The 15,091-nt window shown below is 39.8% G+C and overlaps 1 protein-coding gene across 1 annotated transcript; it reads right to left on the bottom strand.

Moving 5' to 3' along the window:
• Positions 1-7,042: 7,042 nt before the first annotated feature.
• On the bottom strand, positions 7,043-13,743 carry tmem170a (transmembrane protein 170A). The gene is made up of 3 exons (XM_018678591.2): positions 13,475-13,743; positions 11,862-12,032; positions 7,043-11,324 (listed from the first exon to the last, which is right to left on the bottom strand). The coding sequence occupies exons 1-3, from the start codon at positions 13,587-13,589 to the stop codon at positions 11,194-11,196; spliced, it is 417 nt and encodes a 138-aa protein (XP_018534107.1). The 5' UTR covers positions 13,590-13,743; the 3' UTR covers positions 7,043-11,193.
• Between the last annotated feature and the right edge of the window lie 1,348 nt (positions 13,744-15,091).

The following is a 15,091-nucleotide window of genomic DNA, read 5'->3' as shown; positions in this document are numbered from 1 at the left end:
TCTAGTTTATTCCCATTAATTCCTGTTAATTCCCATATATTCCAATGGAAAGTTTCCATTTTCTCTCAAACCAGTCTATCTGGCACAAACAATCATGCGTCACTGAGATCACTTTTTTTTTCACATTCTGATGTTTGATGTGAACATTAAGTGAAGCTCCTGACCTGTATCTGCAGGATTTGATGCACTGCACTGCTGCCGCACGATTGGCTGAATTGATAAATGCATTAATAAGCAGGTGTAAGCAGGTGCGCCACACAGAGGCAGGTGTCTGTGTGATCAACACTCACTTCACTGATGATCCACTAGAGGGCACTATTACCTCAGAGGTACAACTGTGCTGCCAACGATGCCAGGACAACTGGTGAAAATGGAACTCACAGTGGACACGTTTCTACCACTACAACTGTTACTAGGCACACCAAGTTTATTTATACAGCACCATTCAGACACAACGTAATTCAAAGTACTTTACAGAAGCACATAGTAATTAAGAGCATTAAAAAAACATTCAAATTACATTTAAAAGACACAAAAGCAGAGAAAAAAACAAATACATAGTGAAAGATTATTAAGAGAGCTGTCCCTGACCTGAGGGGGCTGATTTCCTCACGAGGTGCAAGTAAATCAGATTTATTTAGGCCTGAGACCATTTAGTACCTTATAGACAAGAATAGGATTTTAGAATCTATCCTTGCAGTGATTCAAGAACCAGCATGATGTGCTCCACTTTATTGGTGTTAGTGAGGACTGTGGCAACTGCGTTCTGGATGAGCTGCTGCTGTCTGATTGACTTTGTACTAAAGCCTGCAAAGACATAATTACAATAGTCTAACCTGCAGAAAATAAACATATAAAGAAGTTTTTCTGTGTCTTGTTTAGACAGCAGTCCTTTTATTCTCACTGTATTTTAAGATGTTGGCTGTTCAAAGAGTCTATAACTACACCAAGATTTCTGGCTTGATTTGTATATTTCAGTGTGATGGATTCAAGGTGAACACTGACTTTAAATCTTTGTCTTATGGGGCCAATAACAGTCATTTCATTTTTTTTCTGTGTTCAATTGTTTGACCGTGACACCAGCTGGTAAAAAAATCACTGGTATGTTTACAGCAGCAGCAGCATGAGGTCTAGAACTATCACTTTCTAATACTGCTACATAAACACAGATACCATTTAATAAAAAGCTAAAAAGTTTTTCTACTTAAAACTGAATGAACATTTAAGTTGTTTGGATCTGCATATGAATGTTATCCTCTCAGCTGTTTTCCTCTCTACTTCTGCAGTTTTATTGTTTCATGTCACTTGGTCTGTTTTTAAATGAAGCTGTGAAAAGCTGCCTTATAAGTAGCTACATACTATTCAAACAAGGCAACTACGACAACTACACCATCATTTCCTCACTTCCATGTACGGGCTGGTTACTCCCACTACATTTATCATGTTTTGTACCTAATCTGCAGTGTAGGTTAATTAACAGTGTTTTTTTTTTTTTTTTCATGCAGTATAAAGTTACTTAAATGGAAGACTCCTACACGTGCAGAGTTAATCTCGAATAAGAATTTAGGGCTATCTGATAACGGGCGCTTATGATTTGGTGTAAATAAGGCCGAACCAGGATATTTTTAAAGATGCGATAGTGAAGATGAATTTATTTATTTGTTCCTGCTGGACTTGTATGTGTAACCCAACCGTAAAAGGTGTGGTGTCCTGTATCTGCAGCTCACCGAGGCGCCAGCGTTTCCTCGGCAGCTGCGCGCATGTTATCAACGGCGGAAAACAGAGGGTGAATTGAGGACGCGTCCCGCGCTCATCGGTCACGGTGTCATTTACCCGGAGGTTAGACAGCCAATTAAATTCCGACGTGGGCTGTGGGCTGTCAACGTAATAGGGAGTTTCTCTCTCTCTCTCTCTCCCTATCGCTTCCTCACACACACATTCGTAAACGCGCACACGCGCGCTCACACACACACCGCGCCTGGCCGCACGTAGAGAAAAACTGAAAGTGAGGCCAGCAGCACCTATATCCGTCTCAGTAGACCTGCCTGTTGTGTTGTCCCTGTCCTTCTCCTTCTCCTCCTCCAGTCCTTCGGGCTAACAGCACCGAACCGCCGTTATGTCTCTGCCCGTCGTGTCCCGGTTGTTCAGGAGCGCGCTGAGGACTCAACTGGTCCCTGTGGCTAATGTGTCGGCCAAACCTGCCGAACACTCTGTCACTGCAGGGGTGAGTTCATGTCCACTCTACTGACCTAACATGACCTCAGCAGGTAGCCTAACTCTCACTTGGGCATGGGCACCAGACATTCCCGCAGCAGGTTCCACCTCGACCACCGGCAGCCTCGATGTGTTCAGAGCAGTTATTCCGCGTCGCTGCGCATCTCGGCCTGATATGACGGAGCAGAATCTGCCTGCAGGGCTGACTTTCCCTAACGCCGCCAAACTTTACATATCACTGCTTCTCTCATACTAATAATATTTGTTAGTCATCTTTATGAGATGTTGAATATTTATTTTTTTGGTGCACAGTGCTTTTATCTCTAGGCCATCAAATCTATTATTATTACTATTATTTTTAACACTTTCGATAAGTGCGTCAGTCTCGCCATTATTCCGCCTAATTCCAACACGTAGACATCTCTGCCAGCCCGGACATAAATAGCAAGTTATAGATAGCAGCACATCCCCACATGTTAACATTACCTGCCGCTCAACATAATTATTTAACAATTATTTTTGGCAGCACATGAGTTTAATATTGCGGTGTTAGTGTTACTGTAAGTGTAATTTAGTGTGATCGCTGTGTAAACGTGCGCCCTGTTGATCAGTGCCAAGTTACTGACCTTGATACTGACCAAGGTCAGACAGTGGGCCCGGAAAAAAAAAAAAAAAAAAATCAGCGATTATTAAAAATATTTGAATTCAGGGATTGACAGCATTTATTATTTACTCAGGTCTGTTAAATGTCAGGTTACTTGTAGCTCACCAGGCCATAAACTGCTCCTCACACAATGTCTTAATCATAAATCGAATCGAACTTTGACACTAAATGTTGATAAAGCTATATATTTCAACTCACCTACTCTTAAATATGGGAGCATGATGTCTTAGTTTCCCCCAAGTTACCACTAGAAAATCAGGTATTTCTGCAGCTGTCCTCTGTGTGCCACTTATCAAATGAAGATCTGATATAGCTATATTATTACAACTGACCCAGCATGTAGACTCAGTCCTGACACAGCATGCAGCGAATGCATTTTTACATCTTTTTAATGTAGTAAATGTGGTTTTTGTATTTTGTGCATGTTTCAGTGGTGTTTGTGTTCTCTGCTGTTTTACTCATGCTGACTTATTTGAAATGTTTGCACTTTGTAAAGCACAGTAACCTTAAGAAAGGTTAAGACAGGTGCCACGTAAGAGAGAGTTGTTATTTTAACACATACATAAATGTGCTTGTTACCAGCAGTGGTTTTCTCACCTCTGTTTTACCTGGATTATTTTAGCTGTGAAGTGATGCTTCTTTGTTTGGTTTAATCCTGAACACGGTATTTTACCACAGTGCTCTTTGGACTCGTTTGGTTAATCTTTGATTAGATACTCCCTGCTCTACATTAGGAGATCTTACAGTTAGATTACACTCTACTGTTACAGTCAGACTTCAAGGAGAACAGAATTAAATAATGATAATAATAACCCAGTATTTATTTGTTTCAGCACATTATAGTCTCTGAAATGACAGTACCTTTTTAGCATACAGTAGGGTAGCAACATATAAACCAATGCATCTGTATTAAAGGTTCCCCGTGAGGTTTACCCCTGTGTGACTCTATGTGTGTTCTTTGGTACAAATAAAACAGGGACCTGCTCATCAAAACAATGCTCCATAGCGCCACTGGTGGCTAAAAACTCCACAGTGTCCCTTTAAAACCCACAGCACTAGCACTGTCAGCCCTGGCGACACATCTGCTCAGCTCTGATAGATAGATGAGCCTACTTTTTTCTGTCTGACAGACTGAAGATGTTTTCCTGCTGCTACTCTTCTCAGCTCATATGTGATAACCAGCATGTTTGAGTTGCTGCCTGTACTCAGAATTACTGGGAAAAACTCTGGAGTCCTGAAAATACATGGGCAGGGTTTAAAACAGTTCAGTGTTGTTTTTGGAATGAATCCTTACAGAGAAGTCTTTTTGTTGTGTCTTCTGCCAAAGATAACTGCAGCTTTCTACTTTATATGACCAAATATGGACATAAAGCATCACGGAGAAACACGTCTCATGTCATGATGCTGGTAATTATCATTAACCAGCCTAAATATAAAAGACCTGAAAATGAAACTAATGTGTGTACACTGTATTTACCATTCTTGCCCATGTACTCCACATCAAATTCATGTGTTGTTTTGGGGGGAGCGTTAGAGAAATAATAGTATTCTCATATGCTGTCAAGTTTAACCATCTCTTTGTGTGTGTGTGTGTGTCCTGCAGGAGCAGGCTATAGCTATGACAGTCCTGTTTGCTGCCATCCTTGGTCCCTCCAGCTGGATACTGGCCCACCTGGAGGACTACAAGAAGAAGCAGTAAAAGAAAGGGCACAAAGTGTCATTCTGGCCCAGATGAAGATGCAGTCAGCCCACTGTCCCTCCAGGTCATTCTGGTCATTCCGGCTCAATTCTGCTGTATTTTTCCTCGGCTGATGAGGATGAGAGCCCAGTTTTCCAATGTGTTTCTGGACTCCTGATCTATGATAATGTACAACTGTGAACCTGTCAGCCGCTTACTAATAAATATATATTCAGTATATAGAAAACTGTGCTCAGTGTGGATGATGTTTGATTGCAGATTTTGACAAAAATTACACTGTCTGACCAACAGTCCCACACCCACAGCCTACAGTGATAGAAACCTGGAGGAGCTGGAACCAGAAAATGTGTAATAGCTTTTGTTTAATCAAAGGCTTAAAAGACTGACTGAGTCAGGGATTACATTTTTTGTCAATCAGCTAATGGATTAATCAGCTAAGTGTTTCCACGCTAAAGGTGTAATATGTAAAAAAAAAAAAAAAAAACATACCGTGCAATTATCCAGAAATTACAGAGTAGTAAATTACAGTGTCACCCAAATAAAATGTTTCAACCAGCGTGCATGATCAAAGCATTTATACAGGCCTGTATTTACACACATTAACATATGTATGACTGTTTAGATGTGAAGATGTCAATATGTCCATATCAATCAATATAAACCAATAATGGCAAAAAGTAGGAAGGTGTGAGGAGTTTATCGTGAAAGAACAGATAGAAGTGTGTAAAGTGTGTGACTGGTTTGTTTCCTGTTTAAATAAAATCAACTCAACTGAACAATTAAATTCCCTCCTGGACCGGCTCTTAAACATTTCTAATGCACATTACAGCTGACTGTATGAGTTGGCAGCTCATATATATTAAAGGTGAACTTTAGTCTTAAGAGCACAGAGTTGATGTGATTGTGCCCTCTGCAGTTTCACGTCACTGTCTATAAATAAAGCCTCTGAAGGGCTTTGTTCCAAAACAGCAGCACCTTCACAACATCATTTTTCAGTGTTTTAGATTTCTCTAATGTTATTCATTCAATTAACTGTTAAGTGTTTGCTATTTACCTCCCAACATGAAAGTCTAAATGCTATTACAAAAGTTTTTTTTGCCAGGAATACCATTCTGGTTAGAAAGTACTGAACAATGTATTCATTTAGCTGGCCTTAGTCAAATTTAAATATACTAAGTCTAAAACTGTACAGGAATTAACTTTAAAATACCTACAATATGTTGCAACTTAAAAATTATGTAATTAAATTTTCCACCAGGCCGCTGCAACCGACAGAGAGGACATGACCTCAGCTGTCTCCCAAAGTGTAGGGGGAGTAGAGGGAGGCCTCTGAGTCACTGGTTCACTGAACTGCCTGCCTTATATACTGGACTCATATTCACACTGGAGGTGTGTGAGAGGCAAAACAAGCAGTAACACTGTGTGACCACAGGGTGGTGCACCAACAGACCCAGGCTGAGAGCTGACGACCACACGGAGCCCTGCACTGGACAACTCTCATTCAAACAGACTGTAGGTGAACCACAGGATATCATGCAGGTGATGGAGACCAAAATGTCTTTATAATCAAAGGCTGTAGCTTTGTCTAACTCAGAGTGATGAGGCCCCATGTTCATTTCAAATAAACTGTGGAATATGTTTTTGTACAGAATGAGGAACTGTGGACTTTACACTGAATTCAGCCTAGGAAATGATCTTTTAATGGACAGCATGAATAACAGCGCTGACAACAGCAAGGAAAAACTGTTGCAGTTCACATGTGAGTGTTGTATTAAGACAGACTTGAAATTTGTTTGATTTGGAGTGAGTCCACTTGTTTATATATGGGGAATTTCACATGAATTAAAACCAAGCGTACTGAGAAAGTTAAATTTTTCTCCATGTCTTTGCCTTGGAAACAGAAAAGTCCCTGCTCTGATCATCTGCTCAGTGTTTCCCCCAGTAAAACTCAAAGTCAATCTTTTCTGTTTATATACAGAATTTAATTCACAAAAATCACAAAAATATTTATTAATTCCAAATCTCTAGACATCTCAACACATTTATTTTTTGTGAAGGGATATTCTAAAATGTTTCATCCATTATTGTCCAAGTTACACACGCAGGAAATTTTACCCTTACCAGAGGTGGGCAGTTGCAGCACCATGGGGCAGATGAGGGGTAAGGTCCCTTGCTCACAGACACCTCAGCCGTGGATGTTGAGGGAGGGGAAAGCACTGTTTACTCACTCAGTGACCTCAAAAACCGAATCCTGCTTCTCTAACCTCTCAACACCCCCCCCCCCCCCCTATTTCTATATGAACTCTCAATATCTGTCAGTGGTATTGATGATTTGTCTGAGGTATTTCTGTTATCAGTCATTTATATTTCTGATCAATGTGTTTTAACGCTGTTACTGTTGTTGCAGCTCCCACTGGTCAACACTAGAGGTGGCTAGAGGACACAAAGAAACACCTCAACGTTCATTATAGTTGAAACATTTTTATTTCATGAAAATATTTACCAATGGCACTTAATTTACTCTTGTAAAATCAACTTTAAAACCTTTTGAATCTGGTAAAAATGGAGCAAAATTGGTCCAGGACTGTGGACCGTGGAAATAAATGGTTCTATTACAGCAGACACTCACAGCACACATTATCTTGACATTTGTAGTTGAATTCATTTAGTCACTGACTTTGTCTGGTACCTCTGACAGTGTGGTTGTCTTACATTAACAGATCCAGCATGTCTATAGTGAAATCAGATGGCTTGTTCCAGTTTTCTGTGCACATCACCTCCTGTTACAAAAAGATAGAACAACATCCCAGCAATCAGGGAGTTCTCGACAGGAAGTTGTATCTTTTCCAAACAAACCTGTACTGGACAACTGGCCTGTATCAAAGCCCATTTCTGCCAGGAAAATTTATAGATTGACCAAAATAAAAATTCTCATGGTAAATCCAAATTTTGAGATAAAAAGAGTCAAATAAAGTCAATAAACCTTCCTTCATGAAGGTGCAGAATGTTGAGTTTGTATTGAGACTGTTTTTGAGAGGTGGGGTTTCAACTTCATGAGCAGTTTCAGCACAAACTAAACATTATATTCTCTATGAAGGCAGGACTTAATTCAAGGCTTTAACTGGATAATCCCAATAAACTGGCAACTGAGTGTAGTTGCTGATGACTAACACAGTAAATCTCACAATTCCGACTTAGTCAATTTTTGACTTGTCGGACATCGCATGAGTATTTTTTCTAAGCATTCCAAACTTTTCATTCATTTCTTCCTCCTCTCTTTTACCTTGTGGAAATAGTCTTACAGGCGTATACACTAAGTGAGCAGAGGAGTTTTGTGCAGCTACTTTTAGTAGTGTTAATCTTCTTTTAGTGTTCTGGCTTAACATTTTTGTGAATTCACATTTTCATGCCTGTTTTATCCTCCTGCTTTAAGTAGCTCCAACAACATGAACTTCAACCCGATCTGGGAGTCTGATGTTAAGGACGATGCTGAACTTGGTTTGCCCTGAGACCATTCAATCCATGTCAAAGGTAATTTAGTGACTTTGACCTATGATTTTCTTCTCTCAACAAGAAGACAACATGGGAAATACATGTTTATGGTGTGTGAGGTCAGACAAGAAGATTGCTGATAGATGTTGGTGGTTTTTGTCTAAAGCTCTCAATTAGCACACAGGCTACCAGATTCAAACAGAACAGAAACTATCCAGACTAAAATTATTAATGTCAAGGTGTTAACACTCCCAGTGTGTGCTGCTGTAATAGAACCAGAGAGCAAACACATGCTCAAAGAGCTAAATTACACAACCATAAAAAAAACATTCTCCAAAATGTATAACATAACAGCAAGGCCAAGGGGTTAACAAGACTTCATTTCAAACAAGGCTCATTTGTTTCTGCATCAGTGCTCTGATTTTCTACTCTAACACCAAGGTCTCTGTAGGAACAGAAATGTATACTTTCATTTATCTCCCCTCAAATGACTGTGCACTTCCCAACAGATGCACAGTGTGATGAACACACTGAGCTGTCCACAGTTGACAAGAAAAAACAATTTCACTGATATTATAACATTCTGAGAAATGGATGGTTTGGTGTGGCAGGGAATTTCTCATCTGTGGGCTCCAAAATTTGAAGACCAACCATTAAAATTAGTTTATAAGAAGACAAAAGCAAAAAAGTCTCTTCTGGTAACTGTCATTGTGGGCACTTCACATACAATTCCTGTCCCATTGTTGGTCCCAATGATACTGAACCTCTGTAGTCTTGTCTGAGCGTGTTGACTTCAAAATCATTTTCTCATCAGCCTTTCCTGGTTTTATATGTTTTACTTCCCAGAACTTAAGCCTAAAACTCTACATTCTAGCTTCAATTCAATTTTGCTGTATATTTACATGCACTATGACTATGCTTTCAGATGTAACAGAACTACTAGACTGAAGTGTTGCTGATGAAATACAGGGTGTACATGAAGAGTTCGAGCCATCTTTGGTCTGGGGGGGAGGTTAAAGAACTTCTTTGAGGGGACAATGATGAAATTTGCTGTTTATTCTGTCTTAACTATTACATGAGTTAAAAGTGTATCTAATAATAGTTAACATAAAAACTAGCCCACTAGCTTTAAGGTAACTGGTTTCAGTGATGATGCTAGAGGTGATGTTGAGAGTTCAGTGCAGTCAGTGTGGCTGCAGTGAAGTAGTGGAGGTGTCTGGGATCATTATGGCATGATCAGGGAAATGAAGGAAAACATTTCTGATTGGAATGTCATGAGCAAAACAATCTGCACCAGAATTACAATAACCTTGAAAAGAAATATATTTGCCATGTGTCTTGCTTCTGTCCCCATTCATGGTCAAAAACAGATTCCTGACTGGGTAAAGCTGAAACTGTCCCAGACCCTCAAAAGCTCCAGGTTCACTGCAGGGCAGTTCATGTCTGTTCAATGGATTAACTGCATATATGTTCAGTGTTTTCATCAAGATTCAAACATCAAATCAAAACTGAATCAAATCAAATCAAAACCATGAAAAGTAACACCTGTCAGACCTGGAAAACAATACATACATTTCTGGTAGTGGTGTTGGAAGCTAGTTTTCAATCATGACTAAACAGTTGCTAATACAGAGACAGCAAACAGCATCACTTTCAAGCTCCATTTTCTAAACAAAAACTTAAGGTATTACATGTAGAGTTTACCTATCTGTATATGCAAGTTGTAAATGCATATATGATGCTAATTGAAAAGCACCTGTCAGCTACCAGAAGCAAATAAAAGCAACCACTGAGGACTGTGGGAATTTAATGAGCCAATAAAAACTACAAGGAATTACAATTCTGCTGAACCATTGCTGAAACATCGTATTCACATTTAGTGCAGAAAAATAAAAGAGCAAGTCATATTTGGTCATAAAGATCGAAAAGCTACAAAGACCTGGAAATAATTTAAATTATATACAAATCTCACTGTCACAAAATAACACACCTGTAAAATATATGATCATTCAAACAGAAAAGATCAAAATCTCTTCTCATTTTTGGGTTTGTTAAAAAAAATCTGACCATCCTGGTGCCCCGTGTTCAAACCTCTGATCAACAAACAAGATGTGTGTGAACTGTGAGGACATTTTCTAGTCCTGATCACAGTCCTGAAAATGCAACCTAAACATCATATCCCATTACAGCTGAGATCTGAAAAACCCTCTTCACTTGTATGCCTGTCTAAAAGACGTTAGCTGAGAAAGCTAGAGGGAGACAGGCTGTAGTTGCCAATTCAGAATTAACAGTTACACACAGGCAGTCAGGCTTGAATTGATTTTGAACAAAAAATATGAAGAAGAACAAAAAGGGCAGCAGGAGTGAGAGAGAGCGTTAAAGAAAGACAGCCCTGAAGATAAACACCACTTTGGAAGTTAGAAAATAGAAATTAAGGCCTCAAGGGAAACCAGAATCTTGCATATAACCATCATGTTCCTGTCTCAACAGAGCTTTATTCTGTCTCTCTGCAGTCACTGCATGGAGTCAAACTATCAGACTGAAGGTGACACACACACACACACACACACACACACACACACACACACACACACACACACACACACACACACACACACACACACACACACACAGCCCCTGAGAGAGGTTAGTGTCATCCTGATGCTAACGTGTAACCCCCAGTGACAGGGGAGAACAGCATTGTGTTGCCTTCACATCATACAGGAATTACTGCAAACTTAATGATTAATTATGTAATGATTATTTAAGATTTTCTAAATAAACAGCTTATACTGTTATGTAGTGTGTGGCTTCCCTGTGATGTGAATGCAGTATTGTGCTGTCCTACAGTGGACATCATACAGATGGCTCAACAGCTAGCCAGGAGGCTTAGTGCTGTATAACACACACCTTCAGTTTACACACCGCTTATTCTTTCATGGTGGAATAAAATCCGCTCTGGTCGTGGTCTATCAGTAGGAAATGACATCATGTTCCAGGCCTGGCTTGTTTACATGTGGCCCAGATTATGCCAAGACCTTGTACAATGTTAAACTCAGGTCCGGACAGAAGACGTGTGACTGACCTGGCAGCATCAGGTCAAGCCAGACCAGCCTAAGCGCTGCTAAAGGGTGGCAAGTATCCTGAGGAAGGAGATGATGAGGACACAAAATGACTGTCCAACCCCAAAAACAAGAGCCTCCAAAGAGATCATCCTCTTCCCTGCCGCCTTGTACACACCTGCTATGGCTGCACCTTTGGAACATGAGAAAACAATAGGTAAGTATTTAACAATGTTTCTGATAAGTTACTAAGGTTTTTTTTTTTTTTAATTCACAAATTATTTTTCCATGAAATTTGAGGAAAACTGAACTGAATTAATTAATAAATAAACTTTGCCGAACACTTTTGCAGTTGCTAAACTGCAGTTCACAATATATGGTTATCAAGAGTTGTCCCAAGCTCATGGGACCTGTTCTAGACATAATAGATCAAACATATTTACTCAACACTGCTCATGCTTATGCTACTATAGCCCTATGTTTATTTTTTATATATAGTGAGCATCTTATGCACAAGAACTTCTTTCAGGATTAAGTAAGTTCTTTCTTGTGTATTTTTCAGGGTGTATATGACCGATCCTGTCATTAAATAACATGTATCAGATCTGCCTTGGTATAAGCAGGACTTGGACTCAAATTGGGATCAGGTTTGCCAAAGAAAAACCTGATGGGGACATCCATATCATAATCCAGGCAGACATACACACACTTATATAGGCAGAAGACTTACTGGTGAGGACTCCCCCACAAATTGGTCCCATAATGCCCATGAGGAGGATGGCGATGGGCATGAATCTGGCCATCTTGTGCTGACGCAGTGTGGCGAGGGAGAGCAGAGCTGCAGGCAGATGGAAGACCAGAGAAGAGACGGCTGCCCACAGAAACACTCCATACCACATCTCTGGACAAACACACAATCATGCAGTCACACGTTACTTCATGCCAATCAAAGTACAAACTGTGCGCAGTTCTGCAGGGAGCTGGGGCCATTTAATCAGATCATTCAATTATTCATTAATGTGATCCTAGCTCACTGACTCCATTCTCTGTTTCTCCTCTATGGGGAACAGGACTGACAAATGAAAGGAAAAACCTGAATAAATTAGCAGAGATACATTAAGAATGTATATGATACCATGCAGGTCATAAGCGCTCACTGAAGGGTTTGATGAAAATGAAGATGATGTGAATCCTATGTTATGGCCTTCACAGTTACCAGATGTCAACCCAGCTGAACACATATGGGAGATTTTAGAGCAACATGTTAGACAGTGCTCTCCACCGCCAGCGTCTACACACCAAAGGAGGAAATATCTTTTAGATAAATGCTGTTCATCCACCTGGATGAGTTTCATACATCTGGAGAATCTGGAGGTTTGTTGGAACAACTACGATGGAGAATCACGTCCCAGGGCCAAGTCTCAAACTTTTACCTTTGACAAACCATATGTTCTTCATCATATTAACGACCATTTTTAAATGTCCATACCAATAAATCCAGTTAGTATTTTACATTAACGTTTATATTATTTTACCTAAGTCAGTCCATGGTAATAAATGGAAAGCCTGGTCTAAGATACTTCAGTACACAACAAAAGTCACGGACAAGTCTTCCACGCCTCTGTTAGGGCCACTATAAACTGGACAGTACAGGTTTGTAACAGCGGTGCTATTGTATTGCCTTATATTTTCAGTTGTTCATACTTTTGTGTCCACGGTGTATCTCATTAAACCCAACCACAGAATTACGAAATACTATTATGCTGCGAAGACGCGACTACTACGCATTTTTAAACTGTATAAAAGAAACGCTTTAAACAGAGTACGGATCCAATTTTGATTTTGCTTTTTGCTCATCTCCCAATTACAAGCACTGTATTTTCTTGCTTCAACTCTCCTGCAGTACATAGGAAAGTACACATCTAAAATAGCTAAGAACAGTCTTATGTAACGTTGATATACTTACTTTAACCACGTCTGAAACTGTGAATTGAACTTACACATCATCTATATATAGTAATCCCACACGTTTGTCAACCATCGCTTGGAACAAGTCAAAGTATTATTGAAAAACAACTGAGATTAAGCAGGAAGTTAGCTAGCTTCACCAATGTATAACACTTACTTAAACAATGCTAACGCGTACAAACTAGCGTTAGCAACTAACCTACAGCCGATACATTTTCATGGGAATTGAACACATTTAAACGTTTAACTCGTTCGTTAAGAAGAAAACACGCTAAGATTTCATGTGGTTTTCTCCCCCTAATACGGAATTTCGGCTAGTATTTAAGCATTCATCCATAGTTTGTACAGCTAACAAGCTACCAAACATTAGCCCACCTGTGAAGTCACTGAGAGATGTGTCGTTGCCTTGGTGCATGCCATTTTTTCTCGGCACTAAATTCAAACCGAGTATTTGCTGGACAAAGCCTATCTCGCTATACCTATCCTGCATTTCTCACACTGATACTTGACACTGCATGAGTGAAAGATAGCCAGCAGACGTGGAAAACCATGGGAGTCGGTGAGGGAATTACCAACACTCGATCTTGACGCAAAACCAGCTAGCACCAGGCTAGCTGGGCTAACTGTCAACACAACTTGTTTGACGTCATCACGTAAGGATTTTCGCCCCGACTTTGGTCTGGCAGGAAGAATCGCGTTCAACTCTCCAAACAAGCTCTGACCGGGGCAAACATTACACAGTGACCATAAAGTACTGAGGGCTATAGAGAGTATATTAATGATAGCGGTCTTGGTGACTCGCCCTTCAGTGAGGAAACGTAAGAGACAGGTTTGTACGCTGTCTGAGCAGTCTTAACCCAGGGAAATTTGGGACAGAGCACAATGGATGGGACAAGAAAGGTCGTCACTAACCCAAGTACAAATCTTCCTTCTAAGTATTTTTAATTGTAAGTTTACGAACAAAAATGTTTCACTTGCCAACAGCCATAATCACGTGTCAGAGAAAGCTTTCTATTGGTAACGGGATTCGTGTTTAACGTTTAAATAAATATGTATGTCTTAGCTGATTGGAGGCCACAGAACTATGCCAGGACTCACCAGTGAACTATTGCAAACACATGCAGCAAGATGCAAATGATTTTAACATTTCAATCAAACCTTTTGAATACTTTTTTTTCAGATAGTGGCTTTTATAGGATTTCACTGGTGTTTTGTATGCTATAATTTTCAAAGGAATATTACATGTGCTGTTGATTTCTAAACGTATTGTACTTTGTAAACAACAATTGCACATGGTAACTTGTATAGTAATATAAGCAGATATAATGCTCAGTGGTATTGCGGTATTCAGCTATACCAGTGTTAGACTGTGCTGAAGTCTCAAACAAGCTGATACTGCAGGTACTGTCTTTTAAGTTAGAACCAATAGATTTAGATCATTTACAGACCAAACTTTGCCTGAAGAGATAAAAGTTTTTAACACAACTTTGTTTCCATGTACAGAACTTAAATGTATACTCCAAACTTGTTTTGGCTCAACCTTTACCTTCCATTACCTCTGTCCAACATAGAAAAGAAAAAAAAGGATAAAAAATATATATATATATATATATATACTGACCTTTTCCAGGTTTTCTGTGACTGCAAGAACCTCCAGCAGTGCAGTCACCAGTGCTCTTGGACTGTGTCCACAATCAACATCCATAACTTCAACAGAGCACGTTTTCTCAAACTTAGATTTCATTCTATGGTTATAAATGCAGGAAAACACCAGAGGATAGCCACCGGTAACTACCATCTAGTGCAGAGTCACAATGAGTCACACATTTGGACCCAAGTGAAACTTGATCCACTGAAAGAAAATACTCTGACAGCCCATAAATATGAGTAAGTGGATGGAGACTGCTCACTTTCAGAGAGCGATAATCAGGCAAAGTCCTATGTTTAGAATATTCAAAAAAATAATCCCCAAAAAGGCCTCTGGTGGGATTG

This window comes from Lates calcarifer, linkage group LG10, assembly GCF_001640805.2.
Source record: "Lates calcarifer isolate ASB-BC8 linkage group LG10, TLL_Latcal_v3, whole genome shotgun sequence".
NCBI lineage: Eukaryota > Metazoa > Chordata > Actinopteri > Centropomidae > Lates > Lates calcarifer.
The sequence above is the reverse complement of the archived record's forward strand: the minus strand, read 5'-3'. Positions and strand labels throughout refer to the sequence as shown.

What these genes read in the sequence shown, in the direction of transcription:
- tmem170a (XM_018678591.2), bottom strand. Translation starts at nt 13,589, where the DNA reads ATGCAGGATAGGTATAGCGAGATAGGCTTTGTCCAGCAAATACTCGGT. An exon ending in ATCTCTCAGTGACTTCACAG is followed by an intron (nt 12,033 to 13,474) that starts GTGGGCTAATGT and finishes GTGTTTGTCCAG; the next exon opens with AGATGTGGTATGGAGTGTTT. An exon ending in TTGTGGGGGAGTCCTCACCA is followed by an intron (nt 11,325 to 11,861) that starts GTAAGTCTTCTG and finishes CATGTTCCAAAG; the next exon opens with GTGCAGCCATAGCAGGTGTG.